This window comes from Gambusia affinis, linkage group LG09 (genome assembly GCF_019740435.1).
Source record: "Gambusia affinis linkage group LG09, SWU_Gaff_1.0, whole genome shotgun sequence".
Classification (NCBI taxonomy): domain Eukaryota; kingdom Metazoa; phylum Chordata; class Actinopteri; order Cyprinodontiformes; family Poeciliidae; genus Gambusia; species Gambusia affinis.
This window is the reverse complement of record NC_057876.1, coordinates 21,865,958-21,885,802: the sequence shown is the minus strand read 5'-3', so window position 1 is coordinate 21,885,802 and position 19,845 is coordinate 21,865,958. Positions and strand designations below refer to the sequence as shown.

General features: G+C 36.7%; 1 protein-coding gene across 2 annotated transcripts; it reads left to right on the top strand.

Annotated features, from left to right (window-relative positions):
• The first annotated feature begins 294 nt into the window (after window positions 1–294).
• Window positions 295–19,512, top strand: cul4b (cullin 4B). Of its 2 annotated transcripts, none has more exons than XM_044127860.1 (20): window positions 295–1,234; window positions 3,239–3,354; window positions 3,432–3,535; window positions 4,210–4,279; window positions 6,904–6,977; window positions 7,053–7,215; window positions 9,219–9,308; window positions 10,507–10,589; window positions 10,674–10,741; window positions 11,834–11,952; window positions 12,977–13,169; window positions 13,252–13,356; window positions 14,008–14,118; window positions 14,205–14,290; window positions 15,425–15,532; window positions 15,636–15,749; window positions 16,578–16,683; window positions 16,770–16,942; window positions 17,019–17,171; window positions 17,871–19,512. In XM_044127860.1, exons 1-20 carry the CDS (start codon window positions 757–759, stop codon window positions 17,964–17,966), a joined length of 2,610 nt encoding a protein of 869 aa, XP_043983795.1. In that variant the 5' UTR covers window positions 295–756; the 3' UTR covers window positions 17,967–19,512. The 2 variants fall into 2 exon arrangements, with proteins under 2 accessions (XP_043983795.1, XP_043983794.1); XM_044127859.1 differs by having other exon boundaries at window positions 9,219–9,317.
• The last annotated feature ends 333 nt before the right edge of the window (window positions 19,513–19,845 follow it).

Genomic DNA, 19,845 nt, shown 5'->3' with positions numbered 1-19,845 from the left:
GTAGCAATACTACTTCATAATAAAGTTAATCAAGTAAAAGTTAAAAGTACAGTATAGCAAAAATACTCTTCAAAGTCTTTTTTTCCCCCCAAAAGGTTAATCAGTAAATGTAATTGATTATCTAGCTACAACTCAACTCTGAATATCATTAAATCTCCTGTTATGTGGATTCTTTCTTATAAACTATTTTCGATGAAACATGAGGAAAATGTCGTGACTTTAGTGCCATCTGGTGGCAAGACCAAACAGAGCACCATGGTTAATATAAAAAACACGCTTGTGCAAAAAGTACTTTTGTACAAAGTACTTCCGGTGGGGTCACGGACTAGCTTTTTACGAGAGACATTATTTCTGCGTGTTTTAACGTCTGTTTCGCTATCATGTGGGGTTATTAGTGTTGCATTTGAATAAGTTTTATAAATTATTGCCTTTAACGGCCGCTTGACCGGACCGCTGCCGCTGAACGACTTTACGACGCGGTTAGACGACAGAGAGGTAAAAAAGAGGAAGCAGTAGCCAACCATTTTTATTCTCCTGCCAGCAATAACAAGAAAGAGACGAGGCTCCAGATCAGAGAAGCGTTGAGTAGTTTCTAATTAAATTGTCTGTTTTAAACTGGATAAACCAACCGGGTGAATCGAAACTGCCCTTGCGAAGACAGACGAAGGCCATCGGACACAGAGCTCTTCCCTCGACAAAGCCTGGAAGTTTCAGATCAGAAGACTGGCTGTAAAGAATTAGTATTCCCGTTTTTTCATGTTTCCAACAGGTTTATCTTCCCCTAATCCCCCACCACCGCCAACCCAGGAGGCTAGACCCGCGGCTACTGATGTCAAAAGCGACAGTGGGAACATCACATCTCCGAAAAAGAGGAAAATAAACGGCTCAGAGAGGGACGACACGAGTGACACCATCTCCTCCTCGCCTCCCAAGACCCTCAATTCCTCCTCCTCCTCCTCTTCCTCCTGCTCTCCCACTCCTCCGCTGCACATTCAGAAGAAGTTGAGGTTCGAGGATTCGGTGGATTTCATTGGACTAGATGTGAAAATGGCTGAGGAGGCTGCTGCTGCCGCCGCTGCTGCTTCGTGCTCCAATAACAAAAGCAAAGCCATGTTCCTGGCCGGTGGCGTGGGGGGACACCACGCGAACGGACTGACGAAAACCGCAGGGTCCGGCACCTTCTCCAGCAGCAAACCCGGTGCTGCCAAGAAACTAGTCATCAAGAACTTCAGAGGTACCTGGGGAAACTGGTGCAGAGAACCACTGCAAACCGGTCACACACACATAACAAGTCCCTGTTTATACTGATCTTTAGTGGTGCACAGATGGCACGATCCCTGATTACCGATCTTTACAAAGCCGATTCCGTTTTTGGTTGATACCTTTTCTTTTGGAGCCTGAAGTGACTCAATTTTGATTTTGATTTTCTTTTTTGTCAAATCTGATTTTTTTTTTTCGTTCACATTTTCAGATATATGCAACATGTAGGTAACCTCCAGGGTGAAACAGAAACAACCTAAAAGTGTAACACATGCGCAGTAGAGGGAGCAATAACGTCACACATACAGAACATGCTCGATGTTTTTCCAACCGCTGTAAAAAAAATAGTGCTCAGTGTTTGCGGAAGTAAACATCGATGCTAATGGTATAGCTATATGGTCGTAAGCTAATCGTATAGCTTACCACAATTTCAAAAATCTTGTCGATTTTTGAAGTTGTCCGACCAGAGCCAGCACATTAACAACTTAATCCGCATTATTGTCCGCCATTTTTGTTTTTCTTCCCGCTTATCAGGATGCAGAATAGTGACTTTTCAGTGAAGTTCAGGTCGAATGAACGTGGCCGTTCAGATTCAGGTCACATTTGAAAAGATTGGAGACGTGTCAGATATCCAAGTGTCCTGTGTCACATTTGAAGAAAATCTGCTTTGTGGTGTTCATACTGTCATGAAAAGACCAGATACACTAAGGTAAAAAAATCGGATTTGGGTCACTTCAGGCTGCAGTGTGAACACAGGCCTAAATATAGAAAGAAAGTCACTGAGTCGGCAACAGTGGGGTGACTCTTGAGTTTTGCATGGCTGGTTTATTAGTGAATTGGTAAAAGAATCAAGTCCTTTTAATTTGATGATTTTAGCCCATATAACACAAACTTTGGACCCCTGCCATAAGAGATATATAATAAAGAAACAACTGGAATTGATGAACATGAGAGTCAAGGGAAAAAATCAGAAATTGGTACTGGTGGTGTCCAAACATTTGTACAGAGAGCCTGAATCATCCCGGGTTGAAATAATATTTCCCCAAGAGAGGCAACAGCAGAAAGAGATTATCCTATTACTATAAAAATGACAGAAATCACTTTTCAATGTTCTATTAAGAAGTTATATTATCAGGCTGGCGGGGTGTAGAGGCCCTAATGAGCAGCTAAACTCTCATATGCTTTGGGCCGGCCCTGTCTCTCACAGCAGAGCAGAAGAGGACAATGACTTTGTATAAACTAGTTGTGCATCATTTGCAGTTTTCTGGCTGATTGCTGCTTACAGATCGGTGCACCCCTAATGCAAACACTAATAAAGAGATAATTTCTTTTTTTATTTATGATTGTTAGACCTTTGCTGAGTTAGATAGGATCAAAGTATAAGATCAGCTTCAAGTGCAAGTATCGGCCGACCACCGATCTCCCAAAATTAAGGAAATCGGATTAATCGACTGGTTGATTAAACCGTTGAAGCAACAAACTAGGGCCTAACTTATACTCCAATCAAACTTTTCCCAAGCCCAGAGGTTTCCAAAGTGTGGTCTTTGAAATAAGTTTGTGTTTGAGAGGTACAAAAGAGTTACTTTTTAAAGATTGGTGATCGGCCAGAAAACTGCAGTCGTTGAACTCCTACCTGGAATATATGCCTTAATTAGAGTTGCACCGATCAAACTTTCATCTGCCAATATTAAGGAATTACTTAATTAAAAAAGACCTCTACATCATGTTGAAAAGTTAGTTTTGTCTTATTTTAAGTGTAGTAAGATATTTTAGGTAGAAACTGGACCAAAAATACTTTCTAAGATTTTGTGGTTTTACAGTGAGTAAAGTTTGCTTTTGAGTAAAAGTCGCTGGTCTTTGCAAGACACTCTGTTTAAGACTACATAAAATCAGCAATTTTAGAAAAAGACAAGCTGTTGCTTCGTATAAACTGAGCTCCACTGTCTTGTCTACATTCAGTGCTGTGTTTTTCTTGCAGAAAAACCCAAGTTACCAGAAAACTACACGCAGGAGACCTGGCAGAAGCTGAAAGAAGCTGTGGAGGCCATTCAGAACAGCACTTCCATCAAGTACAATCTAGAAGAGCTCTACCAGGTATCGGCTCTGAACGGGAAGCCGGCTGCCTGTTCGCTCTGCCGGCCGATGAAACTTTCCCTCCTCTGTCTCCCCAGGCTGTTGAAAACCTCTGCTCCCATAAGATATCTGCCAAACTGTACAAACAGCTGAGGACCGTGTGTGAAGACCACATCAAGGCACAGATCGATCAGTTCAGAGAATATCCTTTACACCTTCTGGGTCATTTTAAACACTACTTGGTTGTTCTTTGTCTTAATAAGTTCATCTAAAACGGACAAAGTGACATCTGATGTTTTTTAAGTACGGATGTAATGGCAAATGCAGGTTTTAGTCAAACTTTTTATGGAATAATTGTTTTGAATTTCCACACAAATGATCAAGTTGGAAACTTATTCATCTTTTGTTTGGAAATGATCTGTATTTTTCTTTATTTTGAAAACTAAAAATAGGAATAAAATGGTCTTACCAATTAGTTTTGGTTTAGTTTCTAGAGAAAATGTCTTAGGAAGCTTGAAATAAGACAAAACTAACGTACAAAGAAATATGAACTTGTTTTATGTCAATAATATTTATGATTACTAGAGAAGATTATTTCACTTATAACAAGATATTTTTCCCATGTTTTTGTGAAATAATCTTCCAATGAAGTTAGAACTTTTTCATCAATATTAAGGAATTATTTACTGACAACAAGCCCTTATATCTTCTAACTTAGTTTTCTCTTATTATAAGTGTACTAAGTTATTTACACTAAAAACTGGACCAAAATTACTTGGTAAGATTTTGTATTTTTGCTGTGTAAATGTTGCAGACACAATGATTTCAAGTCTAAATTTGAATTAAAATGGTTTGTTGCCCTAACCTGGGTTTTACGGATGCCCTGGACAGCGTCCTTTTCCTGAAGAAAATCGATAAGTGCTGGCAAGATCACTGCAGACAAATGGTGAGTCCTTTCACTTCTGCACATTCGATGTAACTATTAGAGTAAATAGTAAAAACAAAATTTAATGAGTAGAAAAGGGGTAATAAATATTAATTAAAATGAAGGAATTTATATAACAAAAAATCCACCATCATTCATCAATAGTTTAAAGCTTTTCTGCAAAATGAAAATATGAATTTCACAAAGTAGAAAGCAATAGTGTTTTGTCTGTTTGATGATAAATCAGAATAAACTTCTCCAAGTTTAGGTCGGTTAGAATTACAAAATTTGTATGTTCACTCAGTTCCAGAATAAGGAAATAAATCTACAAGATATTTTCTTTTTGCTGCTTCCTTCAAAGTAGAAAGTTGATATTCATTCACTTGGACAATTTTGTGAACCTCAGATTATATCTTGAATTGTTCGGACTTCACAATACTGTAAAATCCAGCAATAGTATGCAGTGTTAGCAGACTCGAGGCCGGTGTCGGTCGGACTCGAGGCCGGTGTCGGTCGGACTCGAGTCCATTTTTTGATGGACTCGTCTCGGACTCGACCCCATTTGGTCGCGGTCTTGTCTCAGTCTCGCTAAATAACTGCAAGTTAAAAATAATTACTGCACTTTAAGCAGCCATTTGCAATACAAATATTGCCCACACTGATGCTACAGTGGTAATGCATTCGCAATTCATTATTTTATTTTAAATTTATTTCAGCTGTAAATAATAGTAAAATTACAGAGAAAGTGCACTAAATGTTCAACTTTGAGGGGTTTGGAGTGATTTACTGTTTAAAAACTGGTAAAATAAAAGCTGTAGGTAGCTTGTACAGCTGTTTCTGCTGGCGCTTGGCCAGCCAGTCAAAGCAGAGCCTGTTTTGTGTTTTGGTGTGAAGCTGCCAGGGATGAGACGTGCTGACCCAGTCAAAAAGCTGTGAAGGAGCACTTGTTTACGCCTCCGCACAGCTGAAACCTGAGCTCCCAATTTAACCTCCCTTACAAACACTGACAGAAAATGACAGCTTGACCTCCACAGGATTTTACGTGTTGGGTCAGAAAAGTGTGAAAGCTCTTCTCACCTGATGTTCCTTCTTCTGTCTGGCTGATGAGCGTCTCGGCTCAAACTCCTCAGGATGAAGGGCGGCTCTGTTTCAAAATAGTTTGTTTATTTACCTCCCAGGATTGTTTAATCACATTTTATATCTGAGTTGATAGATCTGAAGTGTAACAAGACTAGTTGGAGGTACAGTGACTTGCAAAAAAAACCCAGCCTCTTGAACCTGTTTATATTTACTCTGATACCCCCAAATAAAACTGAGAACAATCAGTTTTCATTAGAATTGACCAAATCAGTAAATGGATTTAATCAATTACCTGAACATTTCAAAGCCCAGCAATTATTACCGTCTGAAGACGTATAATCAGTCTACAGCAGGGGTGTCCAAAGTGTGGCCCCGGGGCCATTTGTGGCGCTTGGACAGATTTTTGTGGTCCCCAACATCAGATCAAGAATGACACAAATTAAACTTTAAAAAAAAAAAAAAAAACTTTAATCGGGGTAAAATTATTACAATAGAAGGTGTAAAGTATGATGCAAAGTATTTATCTGTTTAAAACCAAGTCTAACCAAAGACCTTTACTGTACAGCCAACTTTGCTGCTCCTAAATCAGCTTTAATTTAATAATAACATATTTATATTATTATTTAATGTTATAAAACATTTTAATGTAAGATATTGTGATATAACAATTAATAAAATTATTGTTAATAACAAATATTATGATTAATACTAATTATGACTCATAATATTGTGTTTAATAATAATGATCATTACTAGTAATTATATTCTTCTTAATAATAATAATAATAATAATAATAATATAGTTTATTTATGGGTGCCTTTCTGGACACTCATCACATCAAATAAAAGATAAAACAGTAAAATAATAAAATCAATTGAATAGAAAGAGCAGAAGACTTTAGAAAAAAATAACAATTTCAAATGTGTTTTAAGTTTTGATTTAAATTAATTAATTCAACTTTGCTAAATGGAGAGTTTATTGTTTAACTGTATTGCTTATAAAAAAAATTCTGTTTTTTATAACTGAGAATAGATTTGTTAAACAGCCAAAAAATGTGAAAACTAGATGCTTCATTGTAACACAGCAAACAAAAACAAAATCAGACAGCATTCTGGGAAATGTAGGCAGAGGAAAGACTTGAGCTGCTCAACCTCTCATGACCGCCTAAACTGGTGGAATCAACTCACTCACTCACTCTTTGGTTACCTAGCAACTCACTCACTCTTTGGTTACCTAGCAACAACCTGCTGAGTAACTGTCACAGCAGCAGTTAAGGTTGTGCCACATTACTGGTTAAAAATAAAACAGCGGTGTGGAGTGAAAAATATGTATGAAACAGGAAAGATCACGCTACCAGTGTGGAAGTATTTCAGATATTTAAAACAAAAATAAAATCAATGACTATGAAAAGCTTATATTGTGATAAGTTTTCCAGCCATATTGTCCAGCTCTATGTTTTAGAAGGAAATTGAAGATTTGGTGCAGCTTACTGTCAGACTTTAAAGTTAGTAGTTTTATTGAGAATTTGTTTTTATTCATAATTTGTTTTGTTTTTGTTCCACAGATCATGATTAGGAGTATATTTCTGTTTTTGGATCGCACCTATGTTTTACAAAATTCTATGCTGCCATCGATCTGGTGAGTGATGAGTGATGTTTCAGCCGCTGCGGCGCGGTTCTGTGGGTGCTGAACCCGGACTGGTGTGCTGTGCAGGGACATGGGCCTGGAGCTGTTCAGGTTCTACATCATCAGCGACCTGAAGGTCCAGAGTAAAACCATCGACGGGATTCTGCTGCTTATCGAGAGGGAACGAAACGGAGAAGCCATCGACCGCAGTCTGTTGAGGAGCCTACTGAGCATGCTCTCTGACCTCCAGGTAACCCCTTAACGGGATCCACGATTAGTTGTAACAGTAGACTTTATTTAAGAAATGCTTATTTTAGATGTAAAAACAATAACATTGTAGACTGTTTAGTTTTTATTGATTTTAATAAAATATTGTCACACGGACGTCACCATATTGTTCACACTGCAATGCACTCTGGGTAAATGACATGCTGTGTCCGATTGCGCTAGCTCAGTCCAGCCAAAACAGCGATGAGTAACGTCACTCAGCCTTTTCAATTTGAACCGGAGCGGGTCTAGATTGATGGGAAGGTAGAAATCACAAGAGGGGATGAAGATGAGGAGGACCAAACGGAGGAAGAGGACAGAGTTGGTTGTAGGAGCTGGTGTTTTCTGCTGCTGCCTTCAGCTTCGTAAATGAAACAATGAATGACACCTACGTCTGGTCCGACTGTGTGATCCTGTAATCAATCAATTAATCAAGTTTATTTGTATGGCACATTTAAGCAACAAGGCAGTTCAAAATGCTTTACATCATAAAAACACCAAAATACAGTCAATGAAGACACATAACAGTTTGTCTGATGACATCGTTACACATCAGAATGTTTATCACTGTTTCATTTATAATTAGGGGAGCATCGATTTATCGGTGCCGATTTCTTTAATTTTGGCAGATCATTGATCAGCCGATTTTTACACGTGAAGCTGTTCTTATCCATCCATCTTATCTAGCTTTGCAAAGGTCTAAGTATCAGCCACTGCCCTCTGTTACTCTCTGGTGAGAAAGGTTTGATTGACAGACCGGCCCACCAAGTCATTTCTGCACGTTTACAATTAACAATATTAAATCCACTGTTGTCATCTCAACAACTTTCTTGTGATATTTGGCAACATTTCAGACCAAAGAAATTGGTATCGGCTAAAATTGGAATCGGCAGGTTAAGCTTATTAAAAGATTGGTATTCAGCGATTGGCCAGAATACTGCAATCGGTCCATCCCTATGTATAATGTTTCAAAATCAACTCTAAACAGGTGTGTTTTAAGTCTGGATTTAAAGTCAAGTAAGTAGTTCTGTGGCTCTGAGTCTGGTAACACAGAGCTACCATTGGATTGGCAGCAGTGCAGCTTCCTTAGCATTTAAAAGAGCTTCCAGCGCTGACTGATGTTTTTCGCTCACTAGCCGGCAGTAGAAGGGTTTAGGGCAGGGGTGGGCAATCCTGGTCCTCAAGGGCCGGTCTTCTGCAACTTTTAGATGTATCTCTATTTCAACACACTTGAGTCAAATAATGAGGTCATTAGCAGGACTCTGGAGAACTTGACTGCACTTGGGAGGTGATTCAGCTGTTGGATTCAGGTGTGTTGGACCAGGGAGACATCTAAGAGTTGCAGGACACTGGCCCTGGAGGACCAGGATTGCCCACTCCTGGTTTAGGGGCTTTGTGGATAAAAACTGTCGGCACGGCATTTCTTTAGCCCGTTAAGGTAACGATCACCTGCTAGAGCCTTCGTCAGTTTTGCTCATACAAATGACTCAAAATGTTATGGAGAAAAATGTTGAGGGCCCAAATTTAGGTCCTGCAGAAGTTGTGTTTGGGTCTCTCCCACTTTTTTTAATAACAGCCAACAGCAACACAGTGTCACATTGTCTAACTTTGCACCAAACAGTATGAGAAACAACAACTCTGGAAACGTTACTCCGTAGATTCTGTAGACAGAACGGATCCACGCGCCTCATCAACCCAGCATGCATTGCTCGACAAAATGGTGAACTCTATGGTTGAAAAATATAACAAAAGATCAAAGATTTTTTTGTAGTAATTATGGTTTTTGGTGTGTCTCAGACAGCATTTTTCTCAGTTAGTAGGAAACTTGCAGCATATTTAGGCCACCATGTTCAACTAACCGTGGATCATTTTAACATCTGATCTCGTGCTGCTTCTGTGGTTTTCATCTGAGAGCTGATGAGAAGTGTCGACGTTCTTGTTGATAAATGGCCTTAATGGATCATCTGTTTCCTCTGTCTGTAACAGATTTATCAAGACTCGTTTGAACAGCGCTTTTTGGAGGAAACTAATCGACTTTACGCCGCAGAGGGACAGAGGCTGATGCAGGAGCGAGAGGTGATTTATGTGAGCTCACACTCTGGAGGCGCTCACTTTTTCCTGATTGTATTTTTAGAAAATGCCGAATGTTTCCGGATTTTCTGCAGATTTTTTCAGATTAGTAAATATGCAGGGAATTTGTACCAGCTAGTCCAATGACACTGCTCATAAAGATTCTCAATTTCTTACAGTAAATAAACTGCAAACCACAAAATGTTGCCATGTATTTTGACCTACTTTCTAGTGCAGATATCTTGGTACATTTAAAATAAAACAAAATGAACTAATAAATAGAAATTTTAAAGTTTGAGTTTGTTCTAAGTCAGTAATTCCTTAATATTGATGGAAAAGGTAGAAGTTCCAGAATATTTCACTTATGAGAAAAATGTTTTGTTTCTGTAAAAATATGTTCAGTCTCTTAAAAACTGTAGAAAAAAAAGCAAACATCAATCTTAAAGTGAGTGTTGTCACACTGGTCCTGCTGAAAACAGAGGTGGTTTCCCATCTGTTTACATCCACGTTTGGTTCCTGTAAGTTTTACTTTCAGTTTGAAAATGAAGGTGAAGTCTAGCAGGAAATCATTCTTTATCATTATTATTTATTTAAATCCAATAAGTCAAGAAAATGCAGCTTCTTTGATGAATTCAGTATGAATAATAGAATAGAATATATTATTGATCCCTCGGGGGAAATTGCTTATTTGTTGAAAGCTTCTCCATCTTAGGTGATAAATACAAAGTTTGTAAAATATATGTTTACCTAAGAGTGAATAGTTTGAAATGATTAGATATAAATAAATAAAAAGCAATCGCATGCAATATATTAATCAATAAATATATTACCACGTATTTTGGCCTAGTTTATTTACATATATATAAAATATAAATCTCTTCATACTCCTAAATTGAACTAATATCTAATACTGTATGCATAAACTCCATGGCAACTTAGCAGATGTCATTTGTTATGTTTGTTTATTTATGTTTTTTTAACTCAAGCTACTAATTAGATGTAATATCACTTGATCACCACTTTTCCTTTTAAGTTATATTTTACTTTTGTTTTCAGTCATTCTGGCTTTTAACTTCCTGGTAAAATAAAGAAAACTGGATGTTTATGAGGACATAATAATACTTTTGAATGTTTCAGTAAATTTTAGTGCGTCTGGGGTCAGAGCTTCATGTGATTACCAGTTTACTATAATTTTTTTTTTCAGGTGCCAGAATATCTCCATCATGTCAACAAACGCCTGGAGGAAGAAGCTGACAGAGTAATCACATATCTGGACCAGAGCACACAGTGAGTGTTGGTTTTCTGCATTTAGTTTGCAGCTAGAGGCTAAATTAGATTCAGCTGTTTAAACTAAGTTCATTTATTTCTCAGGAAACCGCTCATCGCTACTGTGGAGAAGCAGCTGCTGGGCGAACATCTCACTGCGATTCTGCAGAAAGGTACTGCAGAACCAGTGACATTATCTTAGAAATTAAACATTGTTTTCCCAATTATTAAATGACCATCATGATTGTTTTCCACAATAGGAGCAGAAACATAGAATTGTTATTGCATTTTACGTAATATGCAAGCAGAAAGCAGTAAATAATTGAAAAATATGCATTGTTTTACGACTGAGAACCTAAAGGGTGCATTTGTATTTAACGCCCTTCTGTTGGATGCAGATCCAGTTAATAAATGATTAACCTGCATATAATTTAGTCAAAAATAAATACATTTTACATTTAAAATATAAAAAAAAGTTTAGTGGTAAATATTTTCTACCCAGAATTTCTCCAGTGACAAAGCTTTTGAGCTTCACTTGGTTTAAATTCTGTAAAAAAAAATAAAAATAAATAAAAACTAAAGACCCTTCGAATTATGAATCCATTAATCTAATAAATAATCTATAGATCACAGAAACTGTGTTTATGTCGAGTCGAGCAGGAGGGCTGAACTTCTCACATGTTGATGTTAGAAATTTGTATTATTGTATCAAAAATAATAAAATATAAGAAGAAAAAATATTTTTTTAGCTGCAAATGACGAAGTGTTCACTAACAGAATGCTGTTGTCACATTTTAGGCAATAAATGTTGTTTTTTTTTCTTATTCAAAAATTTTATTATTTGCATTTTTTATAAAAAAAAAATACTTAAGAGGTTAAATCAGTGATTTGTCAGAATAATCTGTTAGTAAAACCATCATTAGTTGTAGCTCCAAAAGATTATTTTTGTTCTCCTATTTTGCAAATTTTAAGTCTTACAATAAGGAAAACTGAAACCTAAAAGTCTTGCATCAGTAACTGAGGTGAAACGTGGTTTATGTTTGTTTATTCAGAGGAGCATGCCACACTTTACAGATTTATATTCTTAAAAAATGTTAAACCTTCTCCTGCACAATTATGCACTACGTTTCCTTGTCCTGTCTCCTAAAATCAAATGAAAGTATAATGACTGTGGTTGTTGTAGAGAGAAAAAGCAGCGAATGTTTGCAGTTTGTAACCAGCTTGATGAAACGTGAACCTGACGGTGTGTCGTTGAAAACTGGCAGGTCTGACCCACCTGCTGGACGAGAACAGGATTCAGGATCTGTCTCTGCTGTATCAGCTCTTCAGTCGAGTCCGAGGCGGCGTCCAGGTGCTGCTGCAGCAGTGGATAGAATACATCAAGGTACGACCAGATTACATAAAACCAGGGCTGAAACGACCCACTTCTTCCACTTCCAGTACCGATATCTGAGGTTTGGTATCGGCTGATACCGATCCGACACAGAAAGACAGAACTGACTTAAAATATTCCTTTTTTTTTAAACACAGACATAAATGTACCGAATTACAAATTTATTTGATAACGCTGCACCAGTAGAGCACATTTAAATACATCAATAGCTTCAGGACCAAACATGTAAAAACAACTTTAATTTCTTCCGTCAGTTCAGTTAGAAGTAAAACAGCCCAAGTAAAGTAAATAATAAAGAAACATGGTCAAACATAAACAATAAAACTGCTACAAAACTTCTGTCAAATGGTGCAGAAACTTGGAATCGTAAATATAATTTAAAATAGATAATAAAGCATGACGTCGCTCACAGCACAAAGCATAGAAGTAGACTGAGTAGATCAGCTCTTATTGATTGGGTATCGGTGAGAATGTGCTGAATTTATAAAAAAAATTTCAACATTGGGGCCAGTACAGAAATTAATATCTGACCGGATAAAACTAGGGCAGAACGATTAATTGAATTAATCACAATTAATCAATTATTTAAACAAGCCATGTAACCAATTAATTGACTTGATTTTACAGACTCAAAACAAGTAGCTGAAAACACAATATATTCAGAGCAGTAATTAAGCTAAGATGGAACAAAATACAGTTTCTAGATAAAAAACCTTTTGTTTACCCAAAACTCCTCAGTTTTAGCTTTAACTGGGTCAAATTCACCAGAAGAATGTTGTTTTTACCTTTTAGTCAATTAAATGTTTATTTTCTTAATTAATAAAAGGAAAATTTTTATTTATTTGCATCTTTTAATATATATATTGTGTGGTTAAAAAAAAGGCTTAAGAGATAAAAAAAAACATCTTTATAAAGTGCCAATTTTTTAAATCCAATTAATTAATCATTAGTTGCAGCCTTAGATAAAACACTAGTAAGATACTGAGCGTTAACATTAGTTTCTTATTACATGCAGGCGTTTGGAAGCACAATCGTAATCAACCCTGAAAAAGACAAAACGATGGTTCAGGAGCTGCTGGACTTCAAGGACAAGGTGGATCACATCATCGACGTTTGTTTCTTGAAGAACGAGAAGTTCGTCAACGCCATGAAGGAGGCTTTCGAAACCTTCATCAACAAGCGGCCAAATAAGCCTGCAGAGCTCATCGGTCGGTAGCTGAGCTTTTGCCCCCCGTCGTCACGGCGGCGCGGCAGGAGTTCATGTTTTCTGTTTGTTTGTTTGTTTTCCAGCCAAACACGTGGATTCGAAGCTGCGGGCCGGAAACAAAGAGGCGACTGATGAAGAACTGGAGAAGATGCTGGATAAGATCATGATTATCTTTAGATTTATATATGGTAAATTAACGTTGGACTTTAAGATCATTTTTTTAGTTCCCATGTGACATCGTGCGTCTGGTCTTTGTAGCTGACAGCCATCTTGACAGGTAGTTGCTATGACAACAGTCAACGAGCTTCAAACTGGCTCTCTTCGTTTTTATCTAACTTATAAACGATATAAGTACATCACAACTATTACTCGATTAGTTTTAGAGTACTCTACACATCTCTACGTGATACTAAGATAAAAATCAGTGAAATTACAGTAGTTCTTACTGCCAGGCTAGCAAAATTAGCTTAGCTAATGTAGCTTTTAGCTGCTAGGTAAGATGGACATGTAGCCTAAATGTTTGTTACTGCTAGCCACCAGAACCTCGTTATTCAGACAAAGACTTTGTTTGTCCTTTACAAATAAATTTAAATATTGATTTTATGCATCCATGGACTTCAGGCTGCAAAGATCCTTCATGTTGTTGTCACTCTTCCTGCAGCCATTTTGTTCATGTATCTTTCTCTCTCACATTGGTTAAGAGCGTCCACATATTTTCTTTTTGTTCTGTCCGCTGTGCATTGCGCTTGCCTACTAAGATGGCGCGGATCACTTCCAGTTCAGACTTGTGGGAACTTTTATTGAAGACCGGGATCTGTAATGATTTGTTGTCATTTTAGGAAAAGACGTATTTGAGGCTTTTTACAAAAAGGACCTGGCCAAGAGGTTGCTGGTTGGAAAAAGTGCCTCAGTGGACGCTGAAAAATCAATGTTGTCGAAGCTGAAACATGGTCAGTTCATCCTTTAAAAAATAAAATCTTAACGTTGACTGAATAATAAACGTCGACCTCTGACTGCGTCGTTGTTGTTTCCTCAGAATGTGGAGCGGCGTTCACCAGCAAACTAGAGGGAATGTTCAAAGACATGGAGCTTTCTAAAGACATTATGGTGCAGTTCAAACAGGTAAAGTAGCTCTGCATTAAAACCTTCAATTTGCTTGTATGCAGGTTTATATGTGGCTTATTAACACCCTTTAATAAATCTAAATCCTTAAATTTATCTAAATAAATTAGAAAAAGCTTCAAAAGTTTTACAATGGAGAAAGTGACTAATTTTGCACGATACTTTTTATTTAACCCCATTACATACTTTATTAATACATTTTTATAAGAAACCAGACAATTGGGTACTACTTTTACATATTTCTGCTCAAGTAAAAGTAAAAAGTAGTCATTTAAGAAATTACTGAAAAGAAAAAGAAAGTATTTGGTAAAAGTCTGAATAATTGATCAAATTATGAATCATTTAATAATATTTAAAAATTACATCATCAAATGGACCAAAATATAAATTTAAGTGAATATTTTAGTAAAAATTTATCTCAGAAATTGTCTGAGATTAATATCAAAATTTGAGTTTTTTTCTAACAAATTTTATGACTTTTAGAGCTCAGAAAGTTTCTTGTTTGTTTTTTTTTCTTGAAAATCTCTCGAGATTAATCTCAAACCTCATGAATGTTTTCCACCAAATTATCAAAACCAGGCAAATGAAATGTTTTCTTAACACAAACTGCAGGTGTGTGTCTGGTGAAAGTTTGGTTAAAACATGTTTGTCTTTTATTCATGGGGAGAAAATCCAGAAATTTTACTCGAGTAAGAGTGGAAATACTTTTATAATTTAACCACTAAAGTAAAAGTAAAAAGTACAGAGTAATAAAAATATTCCTAAAAGTAATTTTTTTCCAAAACTGAGTAAATGTACCTAGTTAGTTCCCAACTCTTAGTAATGTCTTAGAGGAGTCTTTTTGTGATGTGGTGCAAAATAAAATTAGCAGCTGCTCTATTTCCAGCATTCTTGTTTCTTCGCCTTCTCACCCTCAAACCCAGGTGTGTGTTTTTTTTTGTTTGTTTTTGTTTTTTTTTGCCCCTCGTGTTGCCTCCGTCAGGCTGCAGCCAACTCAGTGCTGTAAACTTGCCCCGACTCGCCCCACTGCAGTGCTTTTGCTCAAGTGCTTTTGAATTGCCCCGTTGTCAGCTGACGCACGACGGCAGAAATGTGAATCCGTGCTGCTCAGTAAGTCGTGTTTCTGCTTTCTAGTACATGCAGTGCCAAAACATTCCCGGCAACATTGAGCTGACCGTCAACATCCTCACCATGGGTTACTGGCCGACCTACGTCCCCATGGAGGTCCATCTGCCTCCTGAGGTTAGCGCCGAGCAAATATTCACATGACTGGAGCATCATGGGGGTTTTTATAGCGCCTAAGCTATAAATACCCTTTGTTACGACCTCTGTTATCTCTGTGCAGATGGTGCGCCTGCAGGAGATCTTCAAGACGTTTTACCTGGGCAAACACAGCGGCAGGAAGCTGCAGTGGCAGTCGACGTTAGGTCACTGCGTCTTAAAAGCAGAATTTAAAGAGGTTATTAACTCTGATTTTTCCTAGAATGTTGTTTTTTATTTTATCTCTGAGGAACGATTATATTAGTGACGGAGAATTAATGCTACGCTAAGAAAATTTGGTAAATGAAATCAAGAGAATAAAGTTGTAATCTGCTTTTATTCTTATTCTCGTGATATTACTTACTTTACTTTATTCTTTTTATTATACTAATAAAGACACTTTAATTAATTGCACTTACTTTATTCTCAAATTTTACAACTATTTTCCGAATATTATGACTTTATTCTCTAATTATTTCAGCGTTATTCATGTAATTTTATGACTTTATTCTCGTAATATTACTTTACTTAATTCTCTTTATTAGATACAAATAAATGTACTTTATTTACATACATATAAATATACTCGAAATTTTATAAATTTATTTTTGTTGTACTATAACTTTATTCTCAAAATATTATTGCTTTATTTTCAGAATTTTTTTTTACTTTATTCTTGTAATATCACTTATTTTACTTTATTCTCTGTATCAGATACTTTTAAAAATACTTTATTTACTTACACTTACTTTATTCTCATCATTTTAAGACTTTAATCTCATAATCAAATCAATCAAAACTTTATTCTTGTATTATTTTAACTTTATTCTCACAACATTATTACTTTATTCTTGTAATATTTTGACTTTCTCATAAAAATTTGTTATTATATTACTATAACTTTATTTCTGTACAAGTTTATTCTCATAATATTTATAATTTTATGGCTGAATTCTTGTTGTTTTATTTTTTCTTTGGCCCTAATCGTATATATTAACTCTGCTGCCTGGATGTTTTCCTGCTAAAGGGCAAGAAGGAGCTGCAGGTGTCTCTTTTCCAAACGCTGGTGCTGCTGATGTTTAACGAAGGAGAGGAGTTCACTCTCGAAGAAATCAAAGTAGCTACAGGAATAGGTTTGTTGTCGTGTCGCCGTTCGGGTCGCTTCCTGTTTTTATGTCGGCCATCTTGTCTGAACGGCGCCTGGTTTCTGGGTCCACAGAGGACAGCGAGCTGCGTCGGACGTTGCAGTCGCTAGCGTGCGGAAAAGCACGAGTCCTCACCAAAATCCCGAAAAGCAAAGACGTGGAGGACGGAGACAAGTTTTCCTGCAACGATGACTTCAAACACAAACTCTTCAGGATCAAAATAAACCAGATTCAGATGAAAGAGACGGTATAAACGGCCTCCTGATGTAGATTGTGTATCTAGATTAAGTCAAAGGTTTTCATATGAAACAAAATGTGTTTAGGTGGAGGAACAAGCCAGCACCACAGAACGGGTGTTTCAGGATCGCCAGTACCAGATCGATGCGGCCATTGTGCGGATAATGAAGATGAGGAAGACTCTGAGCCATAATCTTTTGATGTCTGAGGTTTACAACCAGCTCAAATTTCCTGTCAAGGTAACTAGTTGTTCGTTTTTCATCTCACATCACTTTTATTTGTTTTTGCTTTTTCTTTTTATCCATATTTTTGTTGATATCTTTGCGTATGGAACAAAGGCGTTTACATACTCCAGGTGCAAAAGTGTTGATCATAAACAAACTGTTTACACCTTTGAGTTTAAGATGCATGTTTTACAGGAAGAAAGAACGCATGCAGAACACCTCCAATAGTAAAACACAGGGAAGAAAATTATTAGTGAAGAAACACACATGTACACATGCATATATACACTTACACACATATGTACACATCCGGAAAAATAGACAAAAAAAAAGGAAAGAAAGAAATCTGGGTGCGCGGGAGGGTCTGCATTGAAGCAACAAACTCAATAAATGGTTTCCATTTAGAGTAGAATTTGTTCAGGTTTCCAGTTTTTGTATTTCTAATTTCCTGCACTTTGAAAAAGGACATGACCTCATTTATTTATGTCTTTTATCTGTTTGGTTTTTGTTAGCATAGAAAATCCAGAATTTTTACTTAAGTGAGACTAGAAATACTTCAAAATAAAATTACTCAAGTAAAAGTAAAAAGTACAGTGTAGTAAAAATACTCCCAAAGTAATTTTTTGCACAGACGTTACTCAAGTAAATGTAACTAGTCACTGCTGACCTCTGGTTGTTTGCTACCGTCTTGTCTCCTGTTCTCTTCCCTCCCAGCCTGCTGACCTAAAGAAGAGGATAGAGTCTCTTATTGACCGGGACTATATGGAGCGCGACAAGGAAAACTCCAACCAGTACAACTATGTGGCCTAGTTAAAGGAAGAGAGAAGCCGCCGTTCCAGTTTAGAGTAACAGGTGTCCTGAGTGATCGGTCTTTCAATCTTTTGCTCCCGTGGATGTTAAACCATTACCATCTTCAACCCAACGACCGACAAGTGAATGGCTACCGCGCCGCAGGGTTTCCATCAGGGGTCATGTGACCCTGTGGACTGCATGCCCGTTTAAAAAACAAAAGAAAAAAAAAGGAAGAAGAGAATCTCCTCCATATTTTCTCAGTGCCTCTGAGAGAGTTGGGACAAAGAAGACACACAGTTCTGTTTGCTCTTTTTTAATGGAGAGGAAAAATATTTATTTTCTGACCTAGATCCTTTGTCCATAGATTAAAACAATATGCTCTTTGTTATGAAATCTTTTTTTTTTCCTTTTTATTCATCCATCCTTCCAAGCTAATGCTGACACGCCTATCAGTGCTCTAAATGTACCACATGTTGGAAAGAAAAGAAAAACAATCCAAAATATTAAACTGATGCTTGTTTGAAATGTTGGACTGTTGGGCTTAGCATTCACCGATGTTTTGGAAGTATGTTGCGTATTGTGGGGTTTGAAGTTACGTTTGGCAGTTTTAGCAGCCAGGTGATAAAAGCAGCGAGCAAATGAGCACCTGTTGTTTAAAAGCGGAGTTTGTGCCAAAAAGGAGCATTTATTTCTGTTTAAAAGGTGTGTTTACGCTGCTAAACCAGTTGTGCAAGTATATGCATACAATATTCTTGGTTGCCTTTTTATTTCCTTCGAACATTTTTATACATGCACCACATGTGATATTTTAAGTGACCCGTTTGTCAGTTTACTGCTCGATAGTTTTTTTGTTTGTTTGTTTGTTTTTTTTTGTTAACCTTTAGGTTTATTAAAAGCACAAAAAAACATCCGTTGTCATGCTACACAGAAAACATTCGTTTCTCCTTTTTGCAAGTTTCTATGTGGGGCTTTGGAGACATTTACACTGCAAAAACACAAAATCTTACCAAGTAGTTTTGATCTAGATTCTGGTAAATATATTTTAGTACACTTAAAATAAGACAAAATTAACTTACAAGAAATATGAGCTCATTTTGAGTCAAAAATCCCTTAATACTGATGGAAAAAGCTCTAGTTCCATTGCCTGGTTATTTCACTTATTACATTTTCCCCATATTTTTAGTGAAATAATCTGCCAGTGGAACTAAAATTGGGTTGCTAGGCGATGGACTAGGCTTGGCTAGTGTTGCTAGGTAACGGAGCCAGTTTAACTAGAACTTAATCAGTATTAAAGAATTACTGACTTAAAATGAACTCCTATATCTTGCTAAGACGTTACTTGTAAGTTAGTTTTCTCTTATTCAAAGTGTATTAAGATATTTGCACTAGAAACTGAACCAGAAATACGTGGTAAGATTTTGTGTTTTTGCAGTGTACGGAAAGGTTTAGGGACTACCGTGAAACACAAAGAAATCTGATTTGATTAGACATATTCTCATTTGTATGAGGTTTTTTTTTTTTTCAGATTTACTGCTTCACACAATAAATAATTGTTTCTGTCGGATTTTTATAATTGTGATAATCTGTTGGATTTTAGGGTTTTTCAGGTTTACTGCTCCTGTGTCGGTGAAAACATTTAAAAACATACAATGAAAATCATAATTAAGGATAACGAGTTTTAATTTATGAAACTCATACAAAACACTACAAAGAATTTACAAATGATTGCTGTATTTTGGCAAAACCAGAAGAAAGTCATTCCTTTTGGTATCGATTTCAAAGTAAAAACATGAATTTAAACAGATAATAGTTTGTTTGAAAGTTTCAGATTAGCAGACGGTTGAAATACTATATTTAACATCTTAAATATAGTCTTAAAGTCTTAAATATAAGCCTT

Bases quoted from the DNA above. Each gene is read 5' to 3' on its own strand.
- cul4b (XM_044127859.1), top strand. From the start codon at position 757: ATGTTTCCAACAGGTTTATCTTCCCCTAATCCCCCACCACCGCCAACC. The intron at 14,291-15,424 runs GTAAAGTAGCTC...TCTGCTTTCTAG, and splicing joins TTATGGTGCAGTTCAAACAG to TACATGCAGTGCCAAAACAT. The intron at 16,943-17,018 runs GTATAAACGGCC...AAATGTGTTTAG, and splicing joins AGATTCAGATGAAAGAGACG to GTGGAGGAACAAGCCAGCAC.